Source organism: Hyla sarda, chromosome 5 (genome assembly GCF_029499605.1).
Source record: "Hyla sarda isolate aHylSar1 chromosome 5, aHylSar1.hap1, whole genome shotgun sequence".
NCBI classification, from domain to species: domain Eukaryota; kingdom Metazoa; phylum Chordata; class Amphibia; order Anura; family Hylidae; genus Hyla; species Hyla sarda.
The window spans coordinates 331,777,196-331,805,067 of record NC_079193.1 but is presented as its reverse complement, the minus strand read 5'-3'; the positions used below and the strand labels follow the sequence as shown (position 1 = coordinate 331,805,067).

Below are 27,872 nucleotides of genomic sequence, written 5' to 3'. Positions count from 1 at the left end.
CGCTCACACTCCCCTGTGCACGTGCATCCAATCCTCCTTCACTGTCTCCAAGATAAGAATCCCAAAGGGATCACAGTACAGGAATTTAAATCAAAAGTAACATCCAGAGACACTTGAGGTAAAACCTCCCCTTCTGACGCGTTTTATGAATGGTGCAACAGCTACATTTTCTGCTTTTAGTCAAGAAATAGGTGACTTGGTGACATTAAGGATTTTCATTTTATAGGTAACTGGGAAACCAAAATCAGCAACAAGGAGAAAAGGCAACAACGCAAACGTGACAAAGGAGCGGACACTGATGTAGGGGCATCCGATACCGCTGTCGAAGCTTTCACGACTATATCAACCCAGTCTACAAACATCCGGAAATCTAAAGGTGAAGAAAAGCTTTATCATCCTATTTTACTATTTATTCAGAGGATTTTAGTTAAGAACTTGATGCTTGTAAATTACTAACTTATGTAATTGTGTGTATTTTACTCTTCTGAATGATTCTGATTTTATACTTAAATGGGGGGGTTTCCAGCCCCACATTACCCAGAGACACTGGGTGCTTCTTACAGGAAATTTCAAGTCGATAGCAACAAGTTTTACCTTTGCCTATATCTGGGTCTGTGGGGTGGTAGACTAGTCCCCTGTGGCCATTGTTATCCACTGTTTAGCATTCAACCAGATGTATGACAGACCGTTCACCTGTATACTTCTATACACCAGCTGTTGCAAAAGTACAATTCCCACCTTGCCCTGACAGCCTTAAAGGGGTACTCCGCTGCTCAGCGATTGGAACAAACTGTCCCAAACGCTGGCGCCGAGAGCTCGTGACATCATAGGCACGCCCCCTAATGACGTAACTCCCGGGCCCCTCAATGCAAGTCTATGGGAGGGGGCGTTACGCCCCCTCCCATAGACTTGCATTGAGGGGCCGGGCGTGATGTCATTAGGGGGCGTGAATATGACATCACGAGCTCTCGGCGCCAGCGTTTGGGACAGTTTGTTCCAAACGCTGAGCAGCGGAGTACCCCTTTAAACTTTCAGGGCATAATATGGGCTGTAGTTTTGCCGCATGTTGGGAAACACTGCACTAGACTATACTTGAAAGTTCTTTTTAGGGGTGAAGGATCACAATGTAGGTTGTCAGAACTGAAGGTTCTTTATGGCACAAGAAGCAATTTTCTCTTCCTAGTCATTCCATCAGTCAGGGTCCCTATAACCCAATGTTCTCTTTACCAGGCCAAAGTGAAGCTTCTGCAGTGAACGGAAGTAGCTGGAATGAGAAGCCAACAAAAGTGATTCCCTCTCAGCTAGTGGAAGAAAAATGGGTGCCCCCTACCAATACAGCAGGCAAGAAGAAAGCGGAGCCCAGCACCTGGAACCAGGATACCGTAGACTCTAATGGAAAGGAGTGGAGCGCACCATGGAGCGAACGATCCATCTTCCCTGGAATAGGTAAGCAATCAGTCATGCTGGGTTTTTTTTTTTTTTTTGTCATCTTAATCCTCAATAAAATATTTCCTACCTCTCCTCCTGTGACTGGTCATTTATCATTAGTTACTTATGCAACCATTCAATGTAAGTGCTCACGCAGATCTCAGATATTCTATGCACTCGCATTTTGACAAAGTCCTGGCTTGTAAAAGTAGAATTGACTCTGTCCTGATAAGAAGGTCCACTCCAACATGATGCCTCCCCAAATTTAAGAATATGGATTGCAGCGGAGGTCTGGAATGAAAATAAAAGCAGATACACATGCATTTGTAATTTCACTGCAATCCGGGGGGGGGGGGGTCTGACTCAGTATTGTGACTATATGGTAACGAAACATTGATTTCTTCATCAGCCACATGGTCCACTGTGGATTCAAGACTGAATTCATCTGAAAAGAGACCACAGTTCTCCACCATTGGAATAAACAAGGCTGTTTCTGGTATGTTGTGTAATGACTTTATTATTATTATTATTATTTTGTGCACTAAGGTTTAAAGGGGTACTCCGCTGCTCAGCGTTTGGAACAAATTGTTCCAAAACGCTGGAGCCGGCGCCGGGAGCTCGTGACATCATAGCCCGCGCCCCCTCATGATGTTACGCCCCTCCACCTCAATGCAAGTCTATGGGAGGGGGCGTGACGGCTGTCACGCCCCCTCCCATAGACTTGCAATGAGGGGCGGGGCTATTATGTCATGAGCTCCCGACTCCAGCGTTCAGAACAGTTTGTTCCAAACGTTGAGCGGCGGAGTACCCCTTTAATCCCCTAATGAGCATCAATTTGCTTTGACCATGATCCTTTATCTGTTTTGCTGTAGTAGTTTTCTGCAGCAACTCTGGTGAGGGTTTGCCACTATGGCTTTCCCTGCATTCAGGAGTACCAAGGTTACTTACTAAAAAAAAAATTTTCTTTTTTTAAGCTGCAGTCAACGATTCAGTTCCTCAGACAAGTTCAACTGATAACCAATGGGAAGGGACACCTGCAGAGCCCAGCATTGATGATGAATGGTCTGGTCTGAGTATGTATAGACTTTTGTTTACTATTTATTGGCTAATTTTTATACAATACATACCACAACTAGTGTACAGTCTTTTCAGTACTCAATATTTGCAAAGGTATAACCTCTAGACTTGCAGGGTTGCTTTAGAATGGGTAACATTTCCAAAAAAAAGTTAAGACTTTAGTCTTGGCATAAGTCTATATGGTGATTATTATTAATGCTAAGGCTTTGTTCACTTCAATGGCTCACATGCCTGACCTATAGCCTTAACTAGGGATCGACCGATTATCAGTTTGGCCGATATTCCAGATTTGGACATTATCGGTATCGGCAATTACCTTGCCGATAATGCCCCCGCCTCCCCGGCCAGAGACTACCGCCGCTGCCGGATTGCCTCCCCCATCCCCGGTTTTATAATTACCTGTTCCCGGGGTCCGCGCTACTTTTGGCTCCTGCGTGCTGCGCAGCGCAATGACGACTGACGTCCTCAACGCGACATCACAGTCAGTGCGCACAGTGACGGCTCAGGATGCCGCCGGAGCCAGAAGTCGCGCGGGCCCCGGGAACAGGTAATTGTAAAACCGGGGATGGGGGAGGCAATGGGGCAGCGGTGGTGGTTGGACTAGGGAGGACCCCAGGACAGGCAGGGGGAGAGAAGCGGGTGGCGGCCTCTGGCCCCGCAAAAGCCGCTGCAGTTCATTGATTTAAAGCACCCGCTTTATATCATTGATCTGGGGGGGAGATAGCCGATAACTTTTTACTGGAATATCGGTATAAATTATCGGCCTGAAAGGTCGCAGATTATCGGTGTCGGCCCTAAAAAAAATTGATATCGGGAGATCCCTTGCTGTAACATATGCAACTGTACCTTGTTGCGTATGTTATAAATGTAATGTGCGGTAAATTTTTTTTAAATTCCATTGTACTGAAAAGCATAGGAAATGCATACTGCTAAATGCCAAAAGGACTCTACGGCAGGTCCACATAAGTCTGCTGATATCTCATCTCAATGTTCATCTAGTTTGAGCAGACCATAGGTTTGTCAAATATCAAAACATAATAGAAACGCTGCTACCTTGGAAAAAGCAATGTGGCATATGATTCACTTAAAATTACATCTATAGATGGTCTGAATTCAGGCGACCCCAGTTCTGACTGGAGTGCACCAGCAGAGGAGTGGGGCAACTATGGAGAAGAGGACACTGCGCCAAATCCACAGACTGAGGAGCCCGAGCAAGAAGTCCCTAAGGTAACGTTGTCATAATTCATGTGGAAAATAAAACGTGTATCATTGAATATCATTACCAGATCAGAGAAGAACTTGCATATCCCTTTATTCGCAATGCAATATCTTAATCTCCAGAGTTAAACAGGGATTTTGTAATACAAAATTTGATTATTAAAAGTATGTGGTGCAAAGTAAAGTTCCTTCATTATATGGTAATTAAAAGGGTTATCCAGAATTATAAATGCAGAGCAAATATCTTGAAATAAACAACACACCTGTCCTTAGGTTGTCGTATTGCAGTTCAATTACATTAAAGTGAACAGAGCCAAGTTGTAATACCACTTTACACAATAGATGAAGACCAGTCTATGGAGGGTTAATTAATTCATTAAACCTATAGATTCCCCTTGGGGTAATCCAAAAATACCCTTTCTTCCCATATACCCTATTTAAAACTTCCCATGAGCTTTATTGGATTTTTCTACTCACATTTAAAGGCATCAGTGCATTAAGCTCTTCTGTGTATTCATACACACTGTATATGAGGAAAACACTCTGTCCTCAATGTATTACTATTATTGATCGATACCTGAGTGTGCCTGCAGCACACACTCAGTACAACTAAGAGCTAAGCACTGTTTAAAAAAAAAAAACTTCCTACTCTGCCCCCCTCAACATGTTTCGCTACGTAAGTAGCTTTATCAAGAGGTAGCGGGCATGTGAGTCACATCTTCTACCCACATGGGCTGTGGATAAACCAGGTACACTCTTGCTGCACTGAGAATCAAAGCATGGGGAGTAACATGTACACCAATAGTATTTTGGACCCACTGCGACCACCAAAACTTGTCCCCGGCTCTCAGAGGACATGCTGTAGATGGCTCCTTTCACTTTTATGGGAGCGCTGAGTACCCCAATAGAGCATCTTCGCTGCTCCCATCGTGTTATCTGCAGCTAGCACTCTGAGTCGGGGCTGCATTCTGGAGATCTTTGGGGGGGTCCCAACAGTCAGACCACCCCTGACAAAAGGTACTTATCCCCTATCCTGGACAACCCCTTTAAGTCTTTCCTCTGTAAGCTGAGGAGACCAACATTCTCATTGTATCTTCATGGATGCTGGCGCCAACCTTATTCTAGAGAATTGTTCTATTTCTTTAATGTAACTTAAAGGTTTTGTGTGTTTGCTGTAGGTTTCTGATGATGATAAAGATAAGGATGAACAGGCTGGTCAAACTGCTGCTAGCAAAACTAAGAAGAAGAAAAAGAAGAAGAAGAAGCCAGAGGAGTCTGCCACACAGGTACCAGTCCTGTAGTCCACATTAAGCTTTACTAATTTTATTCAGCCTTATAAAACTGAAGTGAACAGGACAGGAGCTGCAGTATCTTACATAGTCATAGTCTATAAGGTAGAAAAAAGTCCATCAAGGTCAACTTATAGTTGGAACACCTCTACTAATATACGGCGATGCAAGGATCGACATAAATAAACATTGAAATCCTTGCAGAAGCTCTGTGACCCCTTCAAACAGCTGATAGGCACTGCCAGCAGTCAGACCCATGCTTATCCTATATCATGAGGATAGGTCATTAATAATATTATAAAGCTGGATAACCACTTTATGATATTAGAAAACACTTATGTTAATTTAGGATACTTATCTGTAGCTCATTTTTTGTGAGCCTTGTTCTAAGAATCAGCTCAATGGTAACCAACTAGAGGGGACAGCAGACCACTCAACTCAGTAGATTAGGTAGACTGCCACTTATAAAACATGAAAAAACACTCACAATTGTGAACATGTTGTTAGAATAAATTCATTATAACTAGTTCAGTCACTGGCTGTGTAGTCATGTTTTATCATTTGTTTTGTATTTTAGGAAGCAGAAAACGCAAAGGACACTGGGGATGACCACAAGCAGAACTCTGTCCCAGCTCCTGTAATCCCCACAGTGGTTACAAAAAGTAAAGAACAGAAAGAGGTATGTGTGAGTGGCTAATTCATAAAACACTTTAACTATACACACACTAGGTTTAGTCCGCTCTTACCGAAATTCAGCCTCAGACACTTGGATGTTGCACAGGTGCAAAGCCAATGCTAGAAGTGGAAACAAATATTCTGCCCTCCAGAGTTCAATTAAAACAGGAGATGGTACTCACGTCTCAGTCAAAAAAGGAATTGCTTAAAAGGGTTATCCAGGAATAGAAAAAAACTGATTTCTTTCAAAAACAGCTCCATGTGGTTCTGAGTGTGGTTTTTCAACTTGGCTCTATTCACTTAAATGGAACTGAGCTGCAGAACCACACCCAACCCCAAGACAGACTGAAAGCTGTGTTTGAAAGAAAGTAGCTCTGTATTTCTATTCCTGAATACCGCCTTCAAAGAATTTCTGCGATATGCTTACAGTCATGGCCGTAAATGTTGGCACCCCTAAATTTTTTCAAGAAAATGAAGTATTTCTCACAGTAAAGTATTGCAGTAACACATGTTTTGCTATACACATGTTTATTCCATTTGTGTGTATTGGAACTAAACCAAAAAAGGAGGGGAATTGGACTTAATGTCACACCAAAAATGGGCTGGACAAAATTGGCACAATTTTCAAAATTGTGGAAAAATAAGATTATCAAGCATATGATACTCCTTTTAAACTCACCTGGGGCAAGTAACAGGTGTGGGTAGTATAAAAAGCACACATGAAAGCTGATAAAAAGGAGAGAAGTTCATTTAGTCTTTGCATTGTGTGTCTGTGTGTGCCACACTAAGCATGGACAACAAAAAGAGGAGAACCGAACTGTCTGAGGACTTGAGAACCAAAATTGTGGAAACATATCAACAATCTCAAGGTTACAAGTCCATCTCCAGAGATCTAGATTTGCCTTTTTCCACAGTGCGCAACATTATCAAGAAGTTTGCAACCCATGGCACTGTAGCTAATCTCCCTGGGCGTGGATGGAAGAGAAAAATTAATGAGAAGTGTCAACACAGGATGGTGGATAAGCAGCTCCAAACAAGTTCCAAAGATATTCAAGCTGTCCTGCAGGCTCAGGGAGCATCAGTGTCAGCGCAAACTATCCGTCGACATTTAAATGAAATGAAACGCTATGGCGGGAGACCCAGGAGGACCCCACTGCTGACAGAGACATAAAAAAGCAAGACTGCATTTTGCCAAAATCCTTCTGGGAAAACATCTTGTGGACAGATGAGACCAAGATAGAGCTTTTTGGTAAAGCACATCATTCTACTGTTTACCGAAAATAAAATGAAGCCTACAAAGAAAAGAACACCGTACCTACAGTGAAATATGGTGGAGGTTCAATGATGTTTTGGGGTTGTTTTGCTGCCTCTGGCTCTGGGTGCCTTGAATGTGTACAAGACATGATGAAATCTGAGGATTACCAACAGATTTTGGGTCGCACTGTACAGCCCAGTGTTAGAAAGCTGGGTTTGGGTCCGAGATCTTGGGTCTTCCAGCAGGACAATGACCCCAAACATACCTCAAAAAGCCCCCAGAAATGGATGCCAACAAAGTGCTGGAGAGTTCTGAAGTGGCAGCAATGAGTCCAGATCTAAGTCCCATTGAACACCTGTGGAGAGATCTTAAAATTGCTGCTGGGAAAAGGTGCCTTCCAATAAGAGAGACCTGGTCCAACATTCCGTCTGAGAGGTGTAAGAAGCTTATAGAAAGCAACTCATTTTCAGTAATTTTTTTTTTCAAAGGGTATGCAACCAAATATTAAGTTAAGGGGGCCAATAATTTTGTCCAGCCCATTTTTTGGAGTTTGGTGACATTATGTCCTACTTTCTTTTTTTCCCTCCCTTTTTTGGTTTAGTTCCAATACACATAAAGGGAATAAACGTGTTTAGCAAAACATGTGTTACTGCAATCCTTTTCTGTGAAAAATTCTTCATTTCTTAGAAAAATTTCAGAGGTGCCAACATTTACGGCCATGACTGTATGTCATAAGCTTATGCCTTAGGGCAGGGTTAGGCAACCTTTTGGTAGTGCTGTGCCCAAATTTTATTCGAAGTCGCTTGGTGTGCCGGAAATATGGGTGTGTTTTATTGTGGGTGGGGTTTGTGGGGGTGTGGCTTGTCACAGGGTGGTTTTTTCAGAATTGTCCATATATATTGTTCTCGTTGCATGGACCTTACAGTGAGAACAACCATTTTAACTCAGACCTGTATAATACAGACCCCAGAATCAGACCCCCAACACAATACAATCCCCAGAATCAGACCCCACCATAATACAGACCCCAGAATCACCACCCACCATAATACAGACCCCAGAATCACCACCCACCATAATACAGACCCCAGAATCACCACCCACCATAATACAGACCCCAGAATCACCACCCACCATAATACAGACCCCAGAATCACCACCCACCATAATACAGACCCCAGAATCACCACCCACCATAATACAGACCCCAGAATCACCACCCACCATAATACAGACCCCAGAATCACCACCCACCATAATACAGACCCCAGAATCACCACCCACCATAATACAGACCCCAGAATCACCACTCACCATAATACAGACCCCAGAATCACCACCCACCATAATACAGACCCCAGAATCACCACCCACCATAATACAGACCCCAGAATCACCACCCACCATAATACAGACCCCAGAATCACCACCCACCATAATACAGACCCCAGAATCACCACCCACCATAATACAGACCCCCAGAATCACCACCCACCATAATACAGACCCCCAGAATCAGACACCACCATAATGCAGACCCCAGAATCAGACACCACCATAATGCAGACCCCAGAATCAGACACCACCATAATGCAGACCCCAGAATCAGACACCACCATAATGCAGACCCCAGAATCAGACACCACCATAATGCAGACCCCAGAATCAGACCCCACCATAATGCAGACCCCAGAAACAGACACCACCATAATGCAGACCCCCAGAATCGCAACCCACCATAATGCAGACCCCCAGAATCGCAACCCACCATAATGCAGACCCCCAGAATCGCCACCCACCATAATGCAGACCCCAAAATCGCCACCCACCATAATGCAGACCCCAGAATCGCCACCCACCTTAATGCAGACCCCAGAATCGCCACCCACCATAATGCAGACCCCAGAATCGCCACCCACCATAATGCAGACCCCAGAATCGCCACCCACCATAATGCAGACCCCAGAATCGCCACCCACCATAATGCAGACCCCAGAATCAGTCCTCACTAGAGATGAGCGAAGTTACAGCAATTCGATGAGTCACGAACCTCGCAGCTTGGCGGCTGCTGACTTTATCCTGCATAAATTAGTTCAGCTTTCAGGCGCTCCGGTGGGCTGGAAAAGGTGGATATAGTCCTAGGAGAGTCTCCTAGGACTGTATCCACCTTTTCCAGCCCACCGGAGCACCTGAAAGCTGAACTAATTTATGCAGGATAAAGTCAGCAGCCGCCAAGCTGCGAGGTTCGTGACTCATCGAATTGCTGTAACTTCGCTCATCTCTCAGCCCCCAGCATAATACAGACCCCAGGATTAGACCCCAGTCGAGTTGCACAATAATATACATGCAGTTACATTAACTGACTCGCAATTCACGTCTTTTTTGGTTGGCGTCGTTCTCTTTCCTTCTGTTCTCCATCTGGCTCAGACTGCCATGATGACTTCTTCCAGCTAAAACCCATCACTGCAGCATCTGCAGGACAAACATCTTAGTTTCTGCATTTTTCCACTGCTCTCCCCAGAAGTGCAGAATTCAGTGCAGTTTATTCCATTCTGAACAGTGTTACAGAGCAGGCTACATTTCAGCGACCTGTCTTCGCCTTTGTCAGGTATGAGAGGGGACGAAATGTAGCCTGGTCTGTAACTTTGTTTGAAATGGAATAAACTGCACTGAATTCTGCACTTTATACTTTGGTGAGCTACGAATTTCCTTGGATATAATTAGGAAGGTAGGTAGCTATGCAGGTAGATATGGAGGTAAGTTCATAGGTAGGTAGCAAGGTAGGTAAATGGGTAGCGTTGCTATGTAGGTAGGTTGCGAGGGGGGGTAAGTAGGTGGGTATGTAACCAGGAAATTATTAAGGTAGGTAGCCAGACAGGTAATATTGTAGGTAGCCAGTGCTCCTTCACATCCAAATAATCATCCCCCGTCACTTGCACCCCCCCCTCATCATTACTTTGCACCCCCTCCCCATCATTACTTTGCACCCCCCTATCCCTCCTCCCATCACCTTCCCTACCCTGTTCTGCTGATGCCAGGATGATTTAAAAAGAAAAAAACGTTCTCGCCTATACGCAGACAGCGATCCCCTGGGCAGCACAGGCTGGCTGCATTCTTCTCCGGCTACAGTGCAGGCGCCGATGAGTGATGTCATTGGTGCCTGCACTGCATGGTGGCAGAGTTCACAGGTCTCCTCTCAGTGGAGGTTCTGCAGCTCACACTGAGAGGAGGCTTAAGCTGTGTGTGTGTGTGCGCAGGGACAGCTGAAAGCAGCGCTCGTTCACCTGGGGATCTGGGACAAGTGTCCTGGATCCCCATTAATGGAGTCAGCACCTCTCCGCCCGGAGCCCCGCGTGCCATCAAGAGCACGCATGCTAGGGGTTGCCGATCCCTGCCTTAGGGGCTATCCCCAAAACGCATCAAGCTATTCCTTTCATGGCTGAAATATGTATTAACCTACTTGGATTTTCAATAAACCAACATACATAAAAAGAAGAAAATACATATAATCACAAATGTATTTATATTTTAGAAAAAGACTGTCCAGGAGACACGCCTACATACAGAGGCTCCTGTATCTGCCAAGCATAACAATCCTGAGAAAAAGCCTCCCCAGGCGAAGCAGCCACAGGAGACCAACGCTTCCATTAGCAAGCAAAACAGTGTGGCTCCACCTTCACAAGGTAATACCCGACCGCTCCATTCACACTTGGTAAACAATGGGCATTCCAGCAGAGGTGTAACCTGCAATGATACATTTATCACCTGTCCTCTTGATTGGTGTAAAATTCCTTTAATGGAGAATATATATATATATTATTTACCTTGACCTCCATTATCATTTGCATTTCTAATATAGCTACAATATATTCTGCAGCACTGTATAGAAATTATCATCCACATAGGGCTGGGCAGTATGACCAAATGTGTGTATCACGGTATTTTTAAACTTTTGGCAATTCCTCGGTATATAACGGTATTCCATTGCCCTCCCCCATATCAGCCCACATACCCATCGGGGTAAATACTCACATATCGCCTGCAAGCGCTGCCCTCCTCGTCCTGTTTGTTGCGGCCACTGACACACTATACTGTACGCTGTATCCCTATGCCCGGGCTGCAAAAGGTAAACAAAATTAAACTTTAACGCCCCTACGTCGGCCTTACGCTGGGGACGGGAACGTCGGAGAGCTGTCAGCCTATCACCGGCCGCAGCGATGTTCCGCCTTGGCCGGTGATAGGTTGAGCCCACTGTCATGTAAGGAGCCGGCATCTTACATGACAGTGCGCTCAGCCTATCACCGAACGAGGCGGAACGTCGCTGCGGCCGGTGATAGGCTGATGGCTGCCAGACGTTCCCGTCCCCAGGAAACAAGTGAGGCCGGTACCGGACCAACGGGAGGTGAGTTAAAGTTTATTTTGTTTATTTTTTTGCAGCCTGGGCATAGGGATACCACACAGTATAGACCAGTGGTCTCTAACATGTGGACCTCCAGATGTTGCAAAACTACAACTCCCAGCATGCCCGGACAGCCAACGGGCATGCTGGGAGTTGTAGTTTTGCAACATCTGGAGGTCCGTAGGTTAGAGACCACTGGTATAGAGTGCCAGCGCCAGCGGCTGCAACAAACAGGACGATGAGGGCAGCACATGTGGGTGACATGTGAGTTGTACCCCAATGGGGACAGTGCTGGGTTAATAATTAATTGGGGGGTTAGAACAGCGCTCGTGGGTCACATAGGATTAGTTCGCCGATGTGGGGACAGCGCAGCTCTGGGCTGATTCATTCATTCCCGAGGGGGAGGGGCCAAACCGGTATTGCGGTATGGGTTAAAATTCATATCGTGCGGCACAAAAATTTCGGTATGAAACGGTATACAGCCCAGCCCTACATCCACATCATTCTACATTATCCTCGTTAGAGATGAGCGAACTTACAGTAAATTCGATTCATCACAAACTTCTCGGCTCGGCAGTTGAGGACTTATCCTGCGTAAATTAATTCAGCCTTCAGGTGCTCCCTTGGGCTGGAAAAGGTGGATACATTCCTAGGAAAGAGTCTCCTAGGACTGTATCCACCTTTTCCAGCCCACCGGAGCACCTGAAAGCTGAACTCATTTATGCAGGAAAAGTAATCAACTGCCGAGCCGAGAAGTTCGTGAAGAATCGAATTTACTGTAAGTTCGCTCATCTCTAATCCTCGTGCACCTGATTTTTGGTATTGCCGACCACTTGCCTTGGATTACATCCACATCAAGCTGATATCACCATGGCCAATTTTATATAAAGTAATTTAACAGATCTGTACACGCCCCCTCCTGTAGACTTGCATTAAGGGGGCCGGGTGTGACCTCATGAGGGAGCGGGTCTATGACGTCACAAGCTCCTGACTCCAGCGTTCCAAATGCTGAGCAGCAGAGTACCCCTTTAAGCTATTTTCACATTGCGTTGTGCAGTGTCTGCTGGAGACATACATCAGGGTAATTCTTTCAACATTTGGCTATGATGCTGCATAGTGGTAAATGTCACAAAAGTACTACTTGTGTTTATAAAAAAAAAAGATAGATAAAAAAAAATTATTTAAGGGTGTGTCCCTTAAAACAAACACATATAGATATAAAAAATATATTATAGATATAAATTGTGTGTGTATTATAAAATAGATATATATAGAGATATCTCTCTTGCTCTCTCTCTCGCTCTCTCTTGCTCGCTCTCTCTTGCTCGCTCTCTCTTGCTCGCTCTCTCGCGCTCGCTCTCTCGCGCTCGCTCTCTCGCGCTCGCTCTCGCGCTCTCTCTCGCTCTCTCTCGCGCTCTCTCTCGCGCTCTCTCTCGCGCTCGCGCTCTCTCGCGCTCTCTCGCGCTCGCGCTCGCGCTCTCTCGCGCTCGCGCTCTCTCGCTCTCTCTCTCTCTATCGCTCTCTCTCTCTCTCGCTCTCTCTATCCATCTCTCTCTCTCGCTCTCTCTCTATCCATATCTCTCTCTCTCGCTCTCTCTCTATCCTCACAGTGCTATTGGGGGTATCTGTGCACACATTTACCAAATACATTTGGAGATTTCATGACACCAGCAAATGTGCACCATTAAAGCAGCATGAAATCCGCCTTCTTTCAAGCAGATAAATTCAGACGGCTTTCTAATTGAAGTAACTCTTACCTTTCAGCTAAGTCCGAAGAAAGTTGGGAATCCCCAAAACAAGTGAAGAAGAAGAAAAAGGCCAGAAGAGAAACGTGATTTTCTTTCATCACTGGGGAATAAAACATGTTCAGACGCTCTTGGAGATTATGCTGTTTATGCAATAATTTGTGAACATGTACAGAATTTTATAAAGTCTGCATTTTTAATAGTAACTACTGTCAACGAGACCTCCCTACAGGCAGGAGGGGAAAAAAAACACAACACAACAACACTCTATTCATGGACGAAATCAAAACCATACGGCGACTATGGAATTGCCCGGAAGATGATGTCTTTACCAACTGAGAACTTTTTAATTTGATATAGAAGAGACTTCAATTCCTGATTTTTACAATGGTGAATCTGTTTACATTCATATTGTGCCCGGTCTAGTCTCGGAGAAAGTGGAACCTGTGCGGGGGCCATTCTGTGAAAGAGCAGTTCTGCCATCTCATTGTTGACACTCTTCCTCATTGTCCTTAATTATTATAATTTTTTTTATTTTTTTTGGCTATTGGTATACAATAGCAGTGTGCCAGCCTGTAAGAGTATCATGGCATGTGTGAGACGTCATGAATAGGAGACTGAATTGGGATCTAGCGAATGTATGAACAGTTCCTATTACATTTTTTTTTTTCCTCTTTTTTTGCTTACCTATCGTCCTCCTCTTCTCTTTTTTGGGATTAGGTTTAGCTTTTTATGGTGTCCCTTTTTTTTTTTTCTTCCCCCCCCCCCCCCCCCCCCCTTCTTCATCATACTGTTATGTCCCATAAATCGTAATACTTGCACTCTTAGCCATAGTGTGGCTAACATACGTGTTTTTCAAGGATGGCTGCCGGTGACAAAGCAGTTTCTAGGGCTACCATTGGCAATTGAGGAGAGGAGGCGGCCATTTTTTCTTTTTTTTTTTTTTGTCAGTTAACGTGAGCTATACTGGATTCTCTGTATGGGCATGGCGGCTTTAGACAGCTTTAATTGACGTTGTCAAGACCTCCAATAATCAGGAATGTTTTTTACTGCCTTAACCTGTAGTGTCTAGAATCATGAGCAGAATTAGTGTTTTTATAATACAGAAATAGTAAAGATACATGCGTAGTCCTGAGAGTAGAGCCCAACCCCTCCCCCCCCCCCTCTTTTCTTACAACCTGTTAAATCGTGTTGGTTTAAAAAAAACAAAACAAAAAAAAGTGTGTGGGTTTCATCACCATTTACCATCAGTGTAATTACGTTTATTAAAATTTGCAGCTAACTTTGTATCTATACATCGTGCATGGTAAGACGGACATTGTAAATAGCCTTACCAAATGCTCCAAAATCGGAACCTAAAAGGTCAAGACGAGCGTGGAGCGAGATAGCCATATATTTATGACCCTTAATCGTACAACGAAAACCGCAGTATCGTCCGTGCAACTGATCAGCTGTTTAATGTTATTGTCTTATACGGTTACCACCTTGAAGATCTTTCATCTGTCAGCCTGTCTGGTTCTTAATGGTTTCGGTACATGTTTTCTACAGATACGACTCTAGAAAACATGGGATTAGAGCAGTGTTTTCCAACCAGGGTGCCTCCAGCTGTTGCAAAACTACAACTCCCAGCATGCCCGGACAGCCAGCGGCTGTCCGGACATGCTGGGAGTTGTAGTTTTGCAACAGCTGGAGGCACCCTGGTTGGAAAATACTGGATTAGAGAGAAAAATGTTTTTTTATTTTTATTTTTGAAACAGCGCCTCCCTTGTTCATAGTTTGGTAGTGCAGCTCAGCCCCATTGACTTGAACAGAGCTGAGCAGCAGTACCATAAATGTCCCATGGTGCTGTTTATTTTAAAATAAATATGCACCCGTTTTTTTTTTTTGTTTTTGTTTTTTTTCTTCTTCTCCCCTCCCTAATCCCAAATGACTCTTTTAAAGGGGTTTCTCATCGCAGTGGGATTGACATCCGCCTGTTGACTGGCTTAAAGCCAGACATGCTTTGTGACGCATGGATGCCACATGGACCCAGTAAATAGTCCCGGCTGCACAGATGCCTTTACTGATCATGTCATGTTTAATATTGTTGAATTATTTTTATTTTTTTTTCCTGGTGGGGGGGGAGGATTTAATCCCTGGGAAAACGATTCCTAATTTTTACACATGTATTAAATATAGAGAATTCCAGTTGCAGGAACATGTCAGATGCGTTTACATGTTCAGAACATTTTGTTTAATTCAGTGATATTTCTAAGTTGATTTTGTTTAAATAAATCTTGCAAATCCAGCTTGTCTGAGCTGTGGTGGTGGGTTTTACTTTATTATTTTATTACTCTCCAGGCCTATTACTTTATTCTTGTCCATGGGGCATCTCAGACCCTTCTTTTAAAACTCCATTTTATTCAGAAACCCTCCAACAATACTCCTGCCACTTCTCTGCACAGAACTGTTGCTTCATGGGATGTTTTGCATAGTAGCAGTTTATAAGGTTGAAAAGACCGGAGTCCATAAAGTTCAACCTATACACCTAATGAGTGCCTACTGAGTTGATCCAGAGGTAGGCAAAAATCCCTCATACTAGAGGTAAAAATTCCTTCCCGACTCTAAATGTCATCAGAATAAATCCCTGAATCAACGTTCTGTCCTTATAGAGATGAGCGAACTTACAGTAAATTTGATTCGTCACGGACTTCTCGGCTCGGCAGTTGATGACTTTTCCTGCATAAATTAGTTCAGCTTTCCGGTGGGCTGGAAAAGGTGGATACAGTACAGACCACGGGAGCACCTGAAATCTGAACTAATTTATGCAGGATAAGGCATCAACTGCCGAGCCGAGATGTTTGTGACGAATCGAATTTACTGTAAGTTCGCTCATCTTTACCTATAAATCTAGTATCCATAACCAGCGATGTTATTGTTCTCCAAAAATGCAAATAGACCCTTTTTGAATTCTTTTAGAGTTCGCCATGACCACCTCCTCTGGGAGAGAATTCCACAGTCTCACTGCTTTTACAGTAAAGAACCCCTGTCTGTGCTGGTGTAGAAACCTTCTTTCCTCTAGTAGAGGATGCCCCTTTGTTATAGATACAGTCCTGGGTATAAATGGGTCATGGGAGAGATCTCTGTACTGTCCACTGATATATTTATACTTAGTTATTAGGTCGCCCCTAAGCCTTCTTTTTTCTAAACTAAATAACCCTAATTCTGATAATCTTTTTGGGTGCTGTAGTCCTCCCATTCCCTGTATTACTCTGGTTGCCCGTCTGTGAACCCTCTCCAGCTCCACTATATCTTTCTTGTACACTGGTGCCCAGTACTGTACACAGTATTCTATGTGTGGTCTGACTAGTGATTTGTACAGCGGTAGAATTATTTCCTTGTTGTCGGCATCTATGCCCCTATTGATGATGCACCCCATAATTTTATTTGCCTTGGCAGCAGCTGCCCGACACTGGTCACTACAGCTAAATTTACTGTTAAATAAGACTCCCAAGTCCTTTTCCACGTCAGTCGTCCCAAGTGTTCTCCCATTTAATACATAATCCCAGCTTGGATTCCCCCCCCCCCCCCCCCCCCATGTGCATTACCTTACATTTATCAGTGTTGAACCTCATCTGCCACTTCCCAGCCCAAACCTCTAACCTATCCAGATCCAATTGTAGCAGTGCACTCTCCTCTATTGTGTTTACCGCTTTACAGAGTTTAGTATCATCTGCAAAGATTACTACTTTACTATTCAACCCCTCTACAATCAGCAGGCACCCTGCGCAAATGTCCAGGGGGGGTCATCAGAACCCCCCCCCCCCCCCCCCATGTCGACGATTGCCACAAATTGCCGGTGAATTCACTCCGTTTTGCAACAGCTGGAGGCACACTGGTTGGAAAATACGGAGTTAGGTAACAGAACCTAACTGAAGGTTTTCCAACCAGTACACTAACACATAATAAAGGGTAAAACGCTACATATGCACCCCCTTACACTGTCCCCCCCCCCCCCCCCCCAGTAAAAATGAAAAACATCATGCAGCAGTGTTTCCAAAACAAATCCTCCAGCTGTTGCAAAACAGCTCCCAGCATTTCCAGACAGCCACTGACTGTCGAGGCATGCTGGGAGTTTAGCAACAGCTGGAGGCACCCTGTTTGGGAATCACTGGCATAGAATACCCCTATGTCCACCCCTATGCAATCCCTAATTTAGTCCTCAAATGCGAATGGTGCTCTCTCACTTCAGAGCCCTGTCGTATTTCAAGGAAACAGTTTACGGTCACATATGGGGTATTTCCGTACTCGGGAGAAATTGCACTACATTTTGGGGGGGCTTTTTCTCCTTTTACCCCTTATGAAAAGGAAAAGTTGGGGGCTACACCAGCCTGTTAGTGTAAACATTTGTATTTTTTTTTTACACTAACAGGCTGGTGTTGCCCCTTACTTTTTATTTTCACAAGCGGTAAAAGGAAAAAAAGACCCCCAAAATTTGTAACGCAATTTCTTCCGAGTACGCAAACACCAAATGTGGGCGTAAAATGCTCTGCGGACGCACAACAAGGCTCAGGAGTGAGAGTGCACCATGTACATTTGAGGCCTAAATTGGTGATTTGCACAGGGGTGGCTGATTTTACAGCGGTTCTGACATAAACACAAAAAAATACCCACATGTGACCCCATTTTGGAAACTACACCCCCTCACGTAATGTAATAAGGGGTACAGTGAGCATTTACACCCCACTGGCGTTTAACAGATCTTTGGAAGAGTGGTCCGTGAAAATGAAAAATGTAATTTTTCATTTGCACAGCCCACTGTTCCAAAGATCTGTCAAATGCCAGTGGGGTGTAAATTTTTTGCCTAAAGTCTGTGTGCGTGTTATACGCCGATACACCCCCAGGAAAGGCAGGGGGAGAGAGGCCGTCGCTGCCCGCTTCTCTCCCCCTGCCTTTCCTTGGGTCTAGAGCCCTGCTGCCGGCCCTTCTCACCCCCTGGCTATCGGCGCCGCTGCCCGTTCTGTCCCCCTGACTATCGGTGCCGGCGCCGATAGCCAGGGGGAGAGAAGCGGCGCCGACAGCCAGGGGGAGAGAAGGGGCAGCGGCACCCATTGCCGGCGCCGCTGCCCCGTTGCCTCCCCACATCCCCGGTGGCATAATTACCTGTTGCCGGGGTCGGGTCCGCGCTGCTGCAGGCCTCCAGCGTGCGTCCCCTGCGTCCTTACTAGGCGCGGCGCATAGCAACAACGCAGGGGACGCACGCCGGAGGCCTGCAGCAGGTAATTATGCCACCGGGGATGGGGGGAGGCAACGGGGCAGCGGCGCCGGCAATGGGTGCCGCTACCCCTTCTCTCCCCCTGGCTGTCGGCGCCGGCAATGGAGCGCCGGCACCGATAGTCAGGGGGACAGAACGGGCAGCAGCGCCGATAGCCAGAGGGAGAGAAGGGCCGACAGCAGGGCTCTAGACCCCAGGAAAGGCAGGGGGAGAGAAGCGGGCAGCGACGGCCTCTCTCCCCCTGCCTTTCCTGGGGGTGTATCGGGGTATATACGCGCACACACGCACCCTCATTTTACCATGGATATTTGGGTAAACAAATATCCTTGGTAAAATGAGGGTGCGTGGTATACCCTGATAAATACGGTACTCACTGCACCCCTTACTAAATTCTGTGAGGGGTGTAGTTTCCAAAATGGGGTCACATGGGGGGGGGGGGGTGTCCACTGTTCTGGCACCACATTCCAGAGTTATTAATACTTAGTGACAGTGGTCAGATGTGCAAAAAATGGCCGGGTCCTACATTGAAAATTGGCTGGGTCCTTAAGGGGTTAAATGGGAATTCTGATGTAAAAAAATTTTTTTTAACTCAACTTAGTCAAATAGATTTGTAAATTACTTCTATTATAAAAAATCTTAATCCTTCCAGTACTTATCAGCTGCTGTATGCGCCAGAGGAAGTTATTTTTGAATTTCTTTTCTGCATGACCACAGTGCTCTCTGAGGACACTTCTGTCCATGACAGGAACTGTAGAGAGCAGGAGCAAATCCCCATAGCAAGGGTAAATAGTTTGTTGAATTTCCCCCCATTGCGCATCTGGTGCATGTGTATATCCATATGAGCACACAGTGGGGGACATGTATCAAAGATTTTACCCCTGTTTTGTGTGTATTTTTTTTGCGCAAAATTTTGCGCAAGCCCTTTTTTTGCGCAATTTTTTTGCGCACGTTTTGGTAGAGCATGTCCTCCAGATGGGGCTGAATCAGGGTACCTTGGAGTGACATCTATAGTACACATGGATTTATTAACTGCATACTTTTTTTTTACACCAAAAATTTTGCCGCAAGAGCTGTTTTTTTTGCTCAAATATAAGCCATCTTGGACTTAACGTAGCAAGATGCTCTAAATCATTGATTCTATTTTCCAAAGAGTGGATTTAGGAGATTACTATATTTACCCGCAATTTATGAAGCTCATTGCACTTGATTGATAAATTTAGCGCTTCTGCACATAATTTAGAATTCGGGAAAAGGGGTAAAATGCTTCTACCATACACAAATAATGATACATGTCCCCCAATGAGAATATAAACTGCTCAAAAAACATAAAGGGAACACTTAAACAACACAATGTAACTCCAAGTCAATGACACTTCTGTGAAATCACACTGTCCACTCAGGAAGCAACACTGATTGACAATCAATTTCACATGCTGTTGTGCAAATGGAACAGACAACAAGTGGAAATTATAGGCAATTAGCAAGACTCCCCCAATTAAGTAGTGGTTCTGCTGGTGGTGACCACAGCCAACTTCTCAGTTCCTATGCTTCCTTGCTGATGTTTTGGTCACTTTTGAATGCTGGCGGTGCTTTCACTCTAGTGGTAGCATGAGACGGAGTCTACAACCCACACAAGTGGCTCAGGTAGTGCAGCTCATCCAGGATTGCACATCAATGTGAGCTGTGGCAAGAAGGTTTGCTGTGTCTGTCAGCGTAGTGTCCAGAGCATGGATGTGCTACCTGGAGAAGTGGAGGAGGCCGTAGAAGGGCAACAACCCAGCAGCAGGACCGCTTCCTCTGCATTTGTGCAAGGAGGAGCAGGAGGAGCACTGCTAAAGCCCTGCAAAATGACCACCAGCAGGCCACAAATATGCATGTGTCCACTCAAATGGTCAGAAACAGACTCCATGAGGGTGGTATGAGGGCCCGACATCCACAAGTGGGGGTTGTGTTTACAGCTCAACACCATGCAGGACGCTTGGCATTTGCCAGAGAACACCAAGATTAGTACATTCACCACTGGCGCCCTGTGCTCTTCACAGATGAAATCAGGCTCACACTGAGCACGTGTGAGAGTCTGAGAGAGAGTCTGCAGACGCCATGGAGAACGTTCTGCTGCTTGCAACATTCTCCAGCATGACCGGTTTGGCGGTGGGTCAGTAATGGTGTTGGGTGGCATTTCTTTGGGGCGCCGCACAGCCCTCCATGTGCTTGCCAGAGGTAGCCTGACTGCCATTAGGTACCGAGATGAGATCCTCAGACCCCTTGTGAGATCATATGCTGGTGCGGTTGGCCCTGGGTTCCTCCTAATGCAAGACAATGCTAAACCTCATGTGGCTGGAGTGTGTCAGCAGTTCCTGCAAGAGGAAAGCATTGATGCTATGGACTGGCCTGCCCATTCCCCAGACCTGAATCTGATTGAACACATCTGGGACATCACGTCTCACTCCATCCACCAATGCCACATTGCACCACAGACTGTCCAGGAGTTGGTGAATGCTTTAGTCCAGGTCTGGAAGGACATCCCTCAGGAGATCATCCGCCATCTCATCAGGAGCATGTCCAGGCATTGTAGGGAGGTCATACGGCCACGTGGAGGCCACACACACTACTGAGCCTCATTGTGACTTGTTTTAAGGACATTACATAAAGTTGGATCAGCCTGTAGGGTGGTTTTCCACTTTGGTTTTGAGTGTGACTCCATATCCAGACCTCCATGGGTTGGTAAATTTGATTTCCATTGATCTTTTTTGTGTGATTTTGTTGTCAGCAGATTCAACTATGTAAAGACGAAAGTATTTCATACGATAACCGAAGTTCATTTATTAAGATCTAGGATGTGTTATCTTAGTGTTCCCTTTATTTTTTTGAGCAGTGTACAATTGACTACAAAGAAACCAGGACAACGCTAAAGCAGATTACTCCTTTAATCTCCAGACAGTTTAAAATCAGCCCTGGTATATTATTGGATTAGTGCGTTGTTTATAGACAAGATCATAATATACAGACTGGCATTGTAGGTCAGGGCCAGGCAAAACCAGTTCACCATGGCAACTAGAAAAATCTGCCTTGGCAAATAGGTTTTCATCCCTGCCCTTCCAGTGATTCCACCTGGTGTTGAATGCAATGATTCCGACTGTCGCCGACCGCATCACATTCGAGCTCTCTTGGCAAAAGTAGAGAGGAAAGGCACAGCAAATGGAACTCCATATAGCAGTCAGCAATGGTAGCTTCCTGCCAGCTAAGTGTGCATTATGTGGGCCGGTTGGCATGGAGGGGGGGGGGGGGAAGCTCGGTGGGTGTCCCTGCTGTGTTCACTTGAAGTGGGGCTGGCGCCTATTGTGACTACTATAGAAGTATTCAAATTGACTGCCCCGACAACTGATTGTAGTTTATCACTAGAAGGAAACATATTGGCCCAGATTTATCAAACTGTGTGAGAGAAAAATGGAGGGATTTTCCGACAGCAACCAATCACAGCTCAGGTTTCACTTTACTTTTTCTCTCACACAGTTTGATAAATCTGGGCCAATATTGCATTCAATAGTGGTCACAAAGTGCTCACAGGGAGAGTAGGGCATTTGCCCATAGCAAACAGTCTGATCGCTTCTTTCATGTTTTAAAAAGGCCTCTGGAAAATGAAACAAGCAATCTAATTGGTTTCTATGGGCAACTGCACCACTTTGCACAGGTTTTGATAAATCTCCCCCATCGACTGTATGTGTAAACCTAGGAAAATGGTTGCTCCACCTTGAGGAACATTATTTGCACCATACACTTCCTATAATTCAATATTATAAAAAGAAAAGAGGTGCGCTCCTGGTGTAATACTGCGGGATGAACAAGAAAGGTGTATGGATAAATTGCACCTTACCGTGTGGTGTTGTACTAAGAGTACAACACCTGGGATGGCATATAAACTCGCTCAAGTCGGTGACAGGTGGCAGCCTCGGTATCCGATTCCCGTAACTTCTCAGTCCGGTGTAGAAAGTATTGAAAGAGCAAAAGGTGAGAGACTATCCGATGGCGCCTTCCTGAATGACTCAAAATTGCCGTGAGTTTAAACAAGGCAATTTTATTGGAAATAGTGCAACATAAAAGTTTCGAATCCGGACCGGATTCTTCGTCAGGCAGAATGATTCACAGAGAAAATGCGCCAAGATTTAAATGTCCGAGTCCCACAACTACCGCCGGGTCATAGGGCGAAAAAATGGGAGGGGAAACATTACAACACATTACACAATTTATATACAAAACTCCATATACATCCAAACGTTACTAACAATAAGATAAAAAGTCAGAGACATTAAATTAATGTACTTGTGCAACAAAAAAACTATTTAAATGAACAAATTACGCCCCTATACCTTCACTCTGAAGTCGCGGCACTAGCCGCTAATTACGGGATCTACTGCCTGTAGTTAGACAGTCAATCTCTAAAGCGGACCGATTGAGGAGATGGCGCACAGATTATACACTCCAAAGAAGGATTTAGGGACAGTGCTACCAACAATAGTAGGGGAACAATAAAAATATTCAATCTCTCTAAACATCACCTTAACCCTCATGAAACATCAGTCCTTGAAAAAGGACTTTCATTTTGCCCCACTAATAAAGGGGACGATTTCCAACTTTTTTTTTTAGATATAAATAGATTCATCAGGAAACTGACCCTACAGAGGTTTTTTTCTATTAAAGAGAACCTGAAGGAGGAAGACTCCCGGGAATCACAAGTGAGTACAGTAGTCATGGATGGGATGTTACACCAAGCAGTTAAACCTCCCTCCACCTTTTATCCGGTTCATGCAAAAGGTCCAAACATTGAAGTTTTTCATGATCTAGTATCACAGGAACTTATGAAACCCACTAGGATGTTTAATCATAATCTTACCAAAGAAGAGAATGCAGCAATTAAAACACTACAAAGCAATTTGGACATTGTAATTCGATGTGCTGACAAAGGGGGAGGTGTAGTAGTCTTGGACTACGAATATTATGATGAAGAATCACATAGGATTTTGTCTGATAATACCTTCTACCATGAGGTCTCATACAATCTGTTTCCACAAGTAGAAAAGAATCTGCACCTCCTCATTGATGAAGGAGTCAGGGACAATGTCCTCAATAATGAAGAAAGCAAATACCTTAAAATGTGCCATGCTAACAAACCCTATTTTTACTTTTTACCTAAAATTCATAAATCCCTCAGTAATCCCCCCGGTCGACCCATCATCTCTAACACCAACTCCCACAGTAGTAACCTGGCACATTATATAGATCTTTTTTTACAGCCTTATGTTTTACTTTTACCAAGTTATTTGAGAGATTCCACACAACTCATTGAATCATTGATGAGTATACCGTGGAAATCTGGTTATCAGTTTATCACATGTGACGTCACATCTCTCTACACAAACATTTCTCATCCTCTGGGTCTGAAATGTGTGCAAGACTACTTAGATAAAGACGATAAAATTCCTCAACCCCAAAAAAACTTTCTGACTAAATGTTTGGAATTTATTTTATATAATAATTTTTTCATATATGATACCAAAATATTCCAGCAATGTAAAGGGACTGCCATGGGCTCTAAGGTGGCACCGGCTTACGCCAATCTGTTTATGGGCGCCTTTGAATCACGGTTCATTATGGGTAACCCCCAAATCACCCCTTTTATTATTATGTATAAGAGATACATCGATGATTTATTTTTTATATGGGATGGTCCAGACAATGTCTCCGAGATCCTCTTAGAAACTTTGAATGACAACGATTTGGGACTACAGTTTACTTTAGAGGCCAGTAAAAATGAAATAAATTTTCTGGATCTTTGCATGTCCCATGATAATAGCAAATTTATTACTTCTACCTTTTTTAAAAGTGTTGACGTTAACAGCTACTTGGAATTTAACAGTGGGCATTATAAGCAATGGCTAAAAAATGTTCCTTTTAGCCAGTTTCAGCGGATTCGAAAAAACTGTACGGAAGACAGTATGTTTAGAGAAGAAGCTAGAATCTTGGAGACCAGGTTTAAAGAAAAAAGTATCCCAAAATGATCATTAAACAGGCTTTACAAAAAGCCCATAAGAAAACACAGAAAGAATGCCTGCATTCTGAAAAAAGAAGTAATAAGGCTGTTGCTGTGCAAAAAACTAATTTTATTACAACTTTCAGCAACTCCTCAAACAGAATACGTGAGGTTTTAAAGAAGAACTGGCATATTCTGTTGAATGACATACACCTTAAAGGGAAAATACCGGATTGCCCGCAGGTAACTTTTAGGAGGGCTCCGACTTTGAAAAATCTGCTGGCTCCGAGTCAGATTCGACAACACAAAAATAAAAATGTAAAAGATGATTTACCTTTGGGGAGTTTCAGATGTGGAGTCAAGCGCTGCCTGTGCTGTAAAGAGATTAGACATAAAACTAATGCTATCACATCATATGCTACTAGTGAGTCATTTCAGATCAAACACAGACTCACCTGTCAGTCTTTGTTTGTGATATACCTCATTGACTGTGTGTGTGGTCTCCAGTATGTAGGGAGAACAATCCAACCCTTGCACTGTAGGATCAACAAGCACCGACAAAACATTAAAAAATAATTTCTACTTCATGGGCTATCACGTCATTGCACCTTACAACACCCCAATGAGGCAGCTCCCATTCAAGTTACTCCCATTGATTACATTGGCGCACACAATTCTAATCGTTTTGAACTTCTAAAAAAACGTGAAGTATACTGGATCTTCAAGTTAGGCACCATTTCCCCACGTGGTCTTAATGAGATTACAGAGACGATAATATAAATCTCATTTATGATGATTTTTACCTATATCTCTAGCTTCTTATACTTGTATGTGATTTCTTTTAGTATTATTTACATCAGGCAGATATTTTATGTTTTCAGATACATTGTATTATGAAATTAATTAATTCAATATAGAATTTTTGTATAGAATTGTTTTTTTATGAGAACGGGTTTTTTATTCAGTATTTATTCTACCCCTATATTTATATGCAATGAGGGTTCATCATGTATATTTTTTTATATTTTTTATATGTCATTTTGATATATATAACCACTTTGTAGAGGCAGTTATTAATATACCCCTTTAATTGTATAAGAGGCAGTTAATAATATACCCTCTTATATTATTTTTTATCTATATATACATTTTCTATTGCCGGCAGTCACTATACAATTTGGTATTGATTCTGCAATGGGACTTTCCCGATGGGAACACTTATGTGTTAGTTACGCACCTCTTTAATAGCTGTCTTGCGTTTTTTTCTTTTTCGATTATAGCAGCACCGCATCTGAATTGTTTCTTTATTAGCTCCGAGTCACGGTGGGCTTTTTTCCCAGCGGCTCCAGTGCTGCAACAAGCGGTGGAGTATATAATCTGTGCGCCATCTCCTCAATTGGTCCGCTTTAGAGATTGACTGTCTAACTACAGGCAGTAGATCCCGTAATTAGCGGCTAGTGCCGCGACTTCAGAGTGAAGGTATAGGGGCGTAATTTGTTCATTTAAATAGTTTTTTTGTTGCACAAGTACATTAATTTAATGTCTCTGACTTTTTATCTTATTGTTAGTAACGTTTGGATGTATATGGAGTTTTGTATATAGATTGTGTAATGTGATGTAATGTTTCCCCTCCCATTTTTTCGCCCTATGACCCGGCGGTAGTTGTGGGACTTGGACATTTAAATCTTGGCGCATTTTCTCTGTGAATCATTCTGCCTGACGAAGAATCCGGTCCGGATTCGAAACTTTTATGTTGCACTATTTCCAATAAAATTGCCTTGTTTAAACTCACGGCAATTTTGAGTCATTCAGGAAGGCGCCATCGGATAGTCTCTCACCTTTTGCTCTTTCAATATAATTCAATATTAGCCTTTCGTCTCCCTGTTTAAAAAGACATTGAACCATACCAGGCAATAGTCCTCATACAGTTTGTACATTATTTTTCAGTCTCAAGAGGGTCTCAAAGATTTTTTAAGAACTCCACATTGAGAACAATGATCTCCTTATGGAGAAGACTTTAAAGGGGTACTCCGGCGCTAAGACATCTTATCCCCTATCCAAAGGATAGGGAATAAGATGCCTGATCGCGGGGGGCCCACGTGACGTCACACGGGGGCAGGGCCGTGACATCACAATGCTCCGGCCCGTGATCGCCAGTAATCAGACCCGGAGCAAACACGCTCCGGGGACTGATTGTAACTGGGTGCTGCGTGCAAGATCAAGGGGGTCCCCAGCGGTGGGACCCCCCGCTATCAGGCATCTTATCCCCTATCCTTTGGATAGGGGATCACATGTCTTAGCGCCGGAGTACCCTTTTAAATAGTACTCAATCTACTGAGGAGTGGTCGACTTGCTAAAAGTATTTCTGTAGGGCAGTATAAAATGTTTACAACATCCTACAAGAACATCTGAAAAACAAAAGAACTCAGCTATTGCCAGTAGTCCTTTTTCCACATCTAGGAAACTGGGCAAACCGGACCCTACTTTTCCTGATGCTCAGAGATGTCATATGTTCTTTCCAAGGTCAATAAGGTTTGCAGACAGATGGAAAAGTCCAAGGCCATCATCAGTGAAAAGTGATTAAAGGGGTATTCCATGAAAAAACTTTTTTTTATATATCAACTGGCTCCAGAAAGTTAAACAGATTTGTAAATTTCTTAAATAAAAAAAAATCTTAATCCTTCCAATAATTATCAGCTGCTGAAATCGAGTTGTTCTTTTCTGTCTGACAACAGTGCTCTCTGCTGACATCTCTGCTTGTCTTGGAAACTGCACAGAGTAGAAGAGGCTTGCTATAGGGATTTGCTTCTACTCTGGACAGTTCCCGAGACAGGTGTCATCAGAGAGCACTTAGACAGAAAAGAACAACTCAACTTCAGCAGCTCATAAGTACTGAAAGGATTAATATTTTTTTAATAGAAGTTATTTACAAATCTGTTTAACTTTCTGGAGCCAGTTGATATATATATATATATATATATATATATATATATATATATATATATATACACACACATAAAAGTTTTTCCCTGGATAACCCCTTTAGGCACTGGGGCTTCACCTACAGGGTATGCAATTTAGTTCCACAACCACTAACTCTTGTCAAAACAACTATGGAATGAGCACACTTAGGCTATGTTCACACCTCGGGATTTTAAGCAGCATTCCGCAGGGAGATTCCAGAGCAGCAGAGTCCTGTTGAATTCAATGGGATTCTGCTGCTCTGTGTAGAAAAATAATGAGTCAATGCTGAGAATAAAAAATATGGAATTATTGACATAAGTGTAAAAATATAAATTACTGTGCAAAGAAAAATATTTACAGACCCTACTTATCTGTGGACTTGTCTGGCAGAGAGAAAACATTGCCTTAACCCCTTAAGGACTCAGCTTATTTGGACCTTAAGGACTCAGACAATTTTATTTTTACGCTTTCGTTTTTTCCTCCTCCCCTTCAAAAAATCATAACTCTTTTATATTTTCATCCACAGACTAGTATGAGGGC

The 27,872-nt window shown here is 43.8% G+C and overlaps 1 protein-coding gene across 1 annotated transcript; it reads left to right on the top strand.

Moving 5' to 3' along the window:
- Window positions 1-226: 226 nt before the first annotated feature.
- Window positions 227-15,378, top strand: MTDH (metadherin; the record flags this gene model as incomplete). Its single annotated transcript, XM_056522422.1, is given in 9 exon segments — window positions 227-376; window positions 1,231-1,446; window positions 1,838-1,924; window positions 2,403-2,501; window positions 3,608-3,732; window positions 4,902-5,009; window positions 5,590-5,691; window positions 10,475-10,625; window positions 13,106-15,378. Coding segments are annotated over 9 exon segments (1,109 nt in total), but the record flags the coding sequence as incomplete, so codon positions are not given.
- Window positions 15,379-27,872: the final 12,494 nt, after the last annotated feature.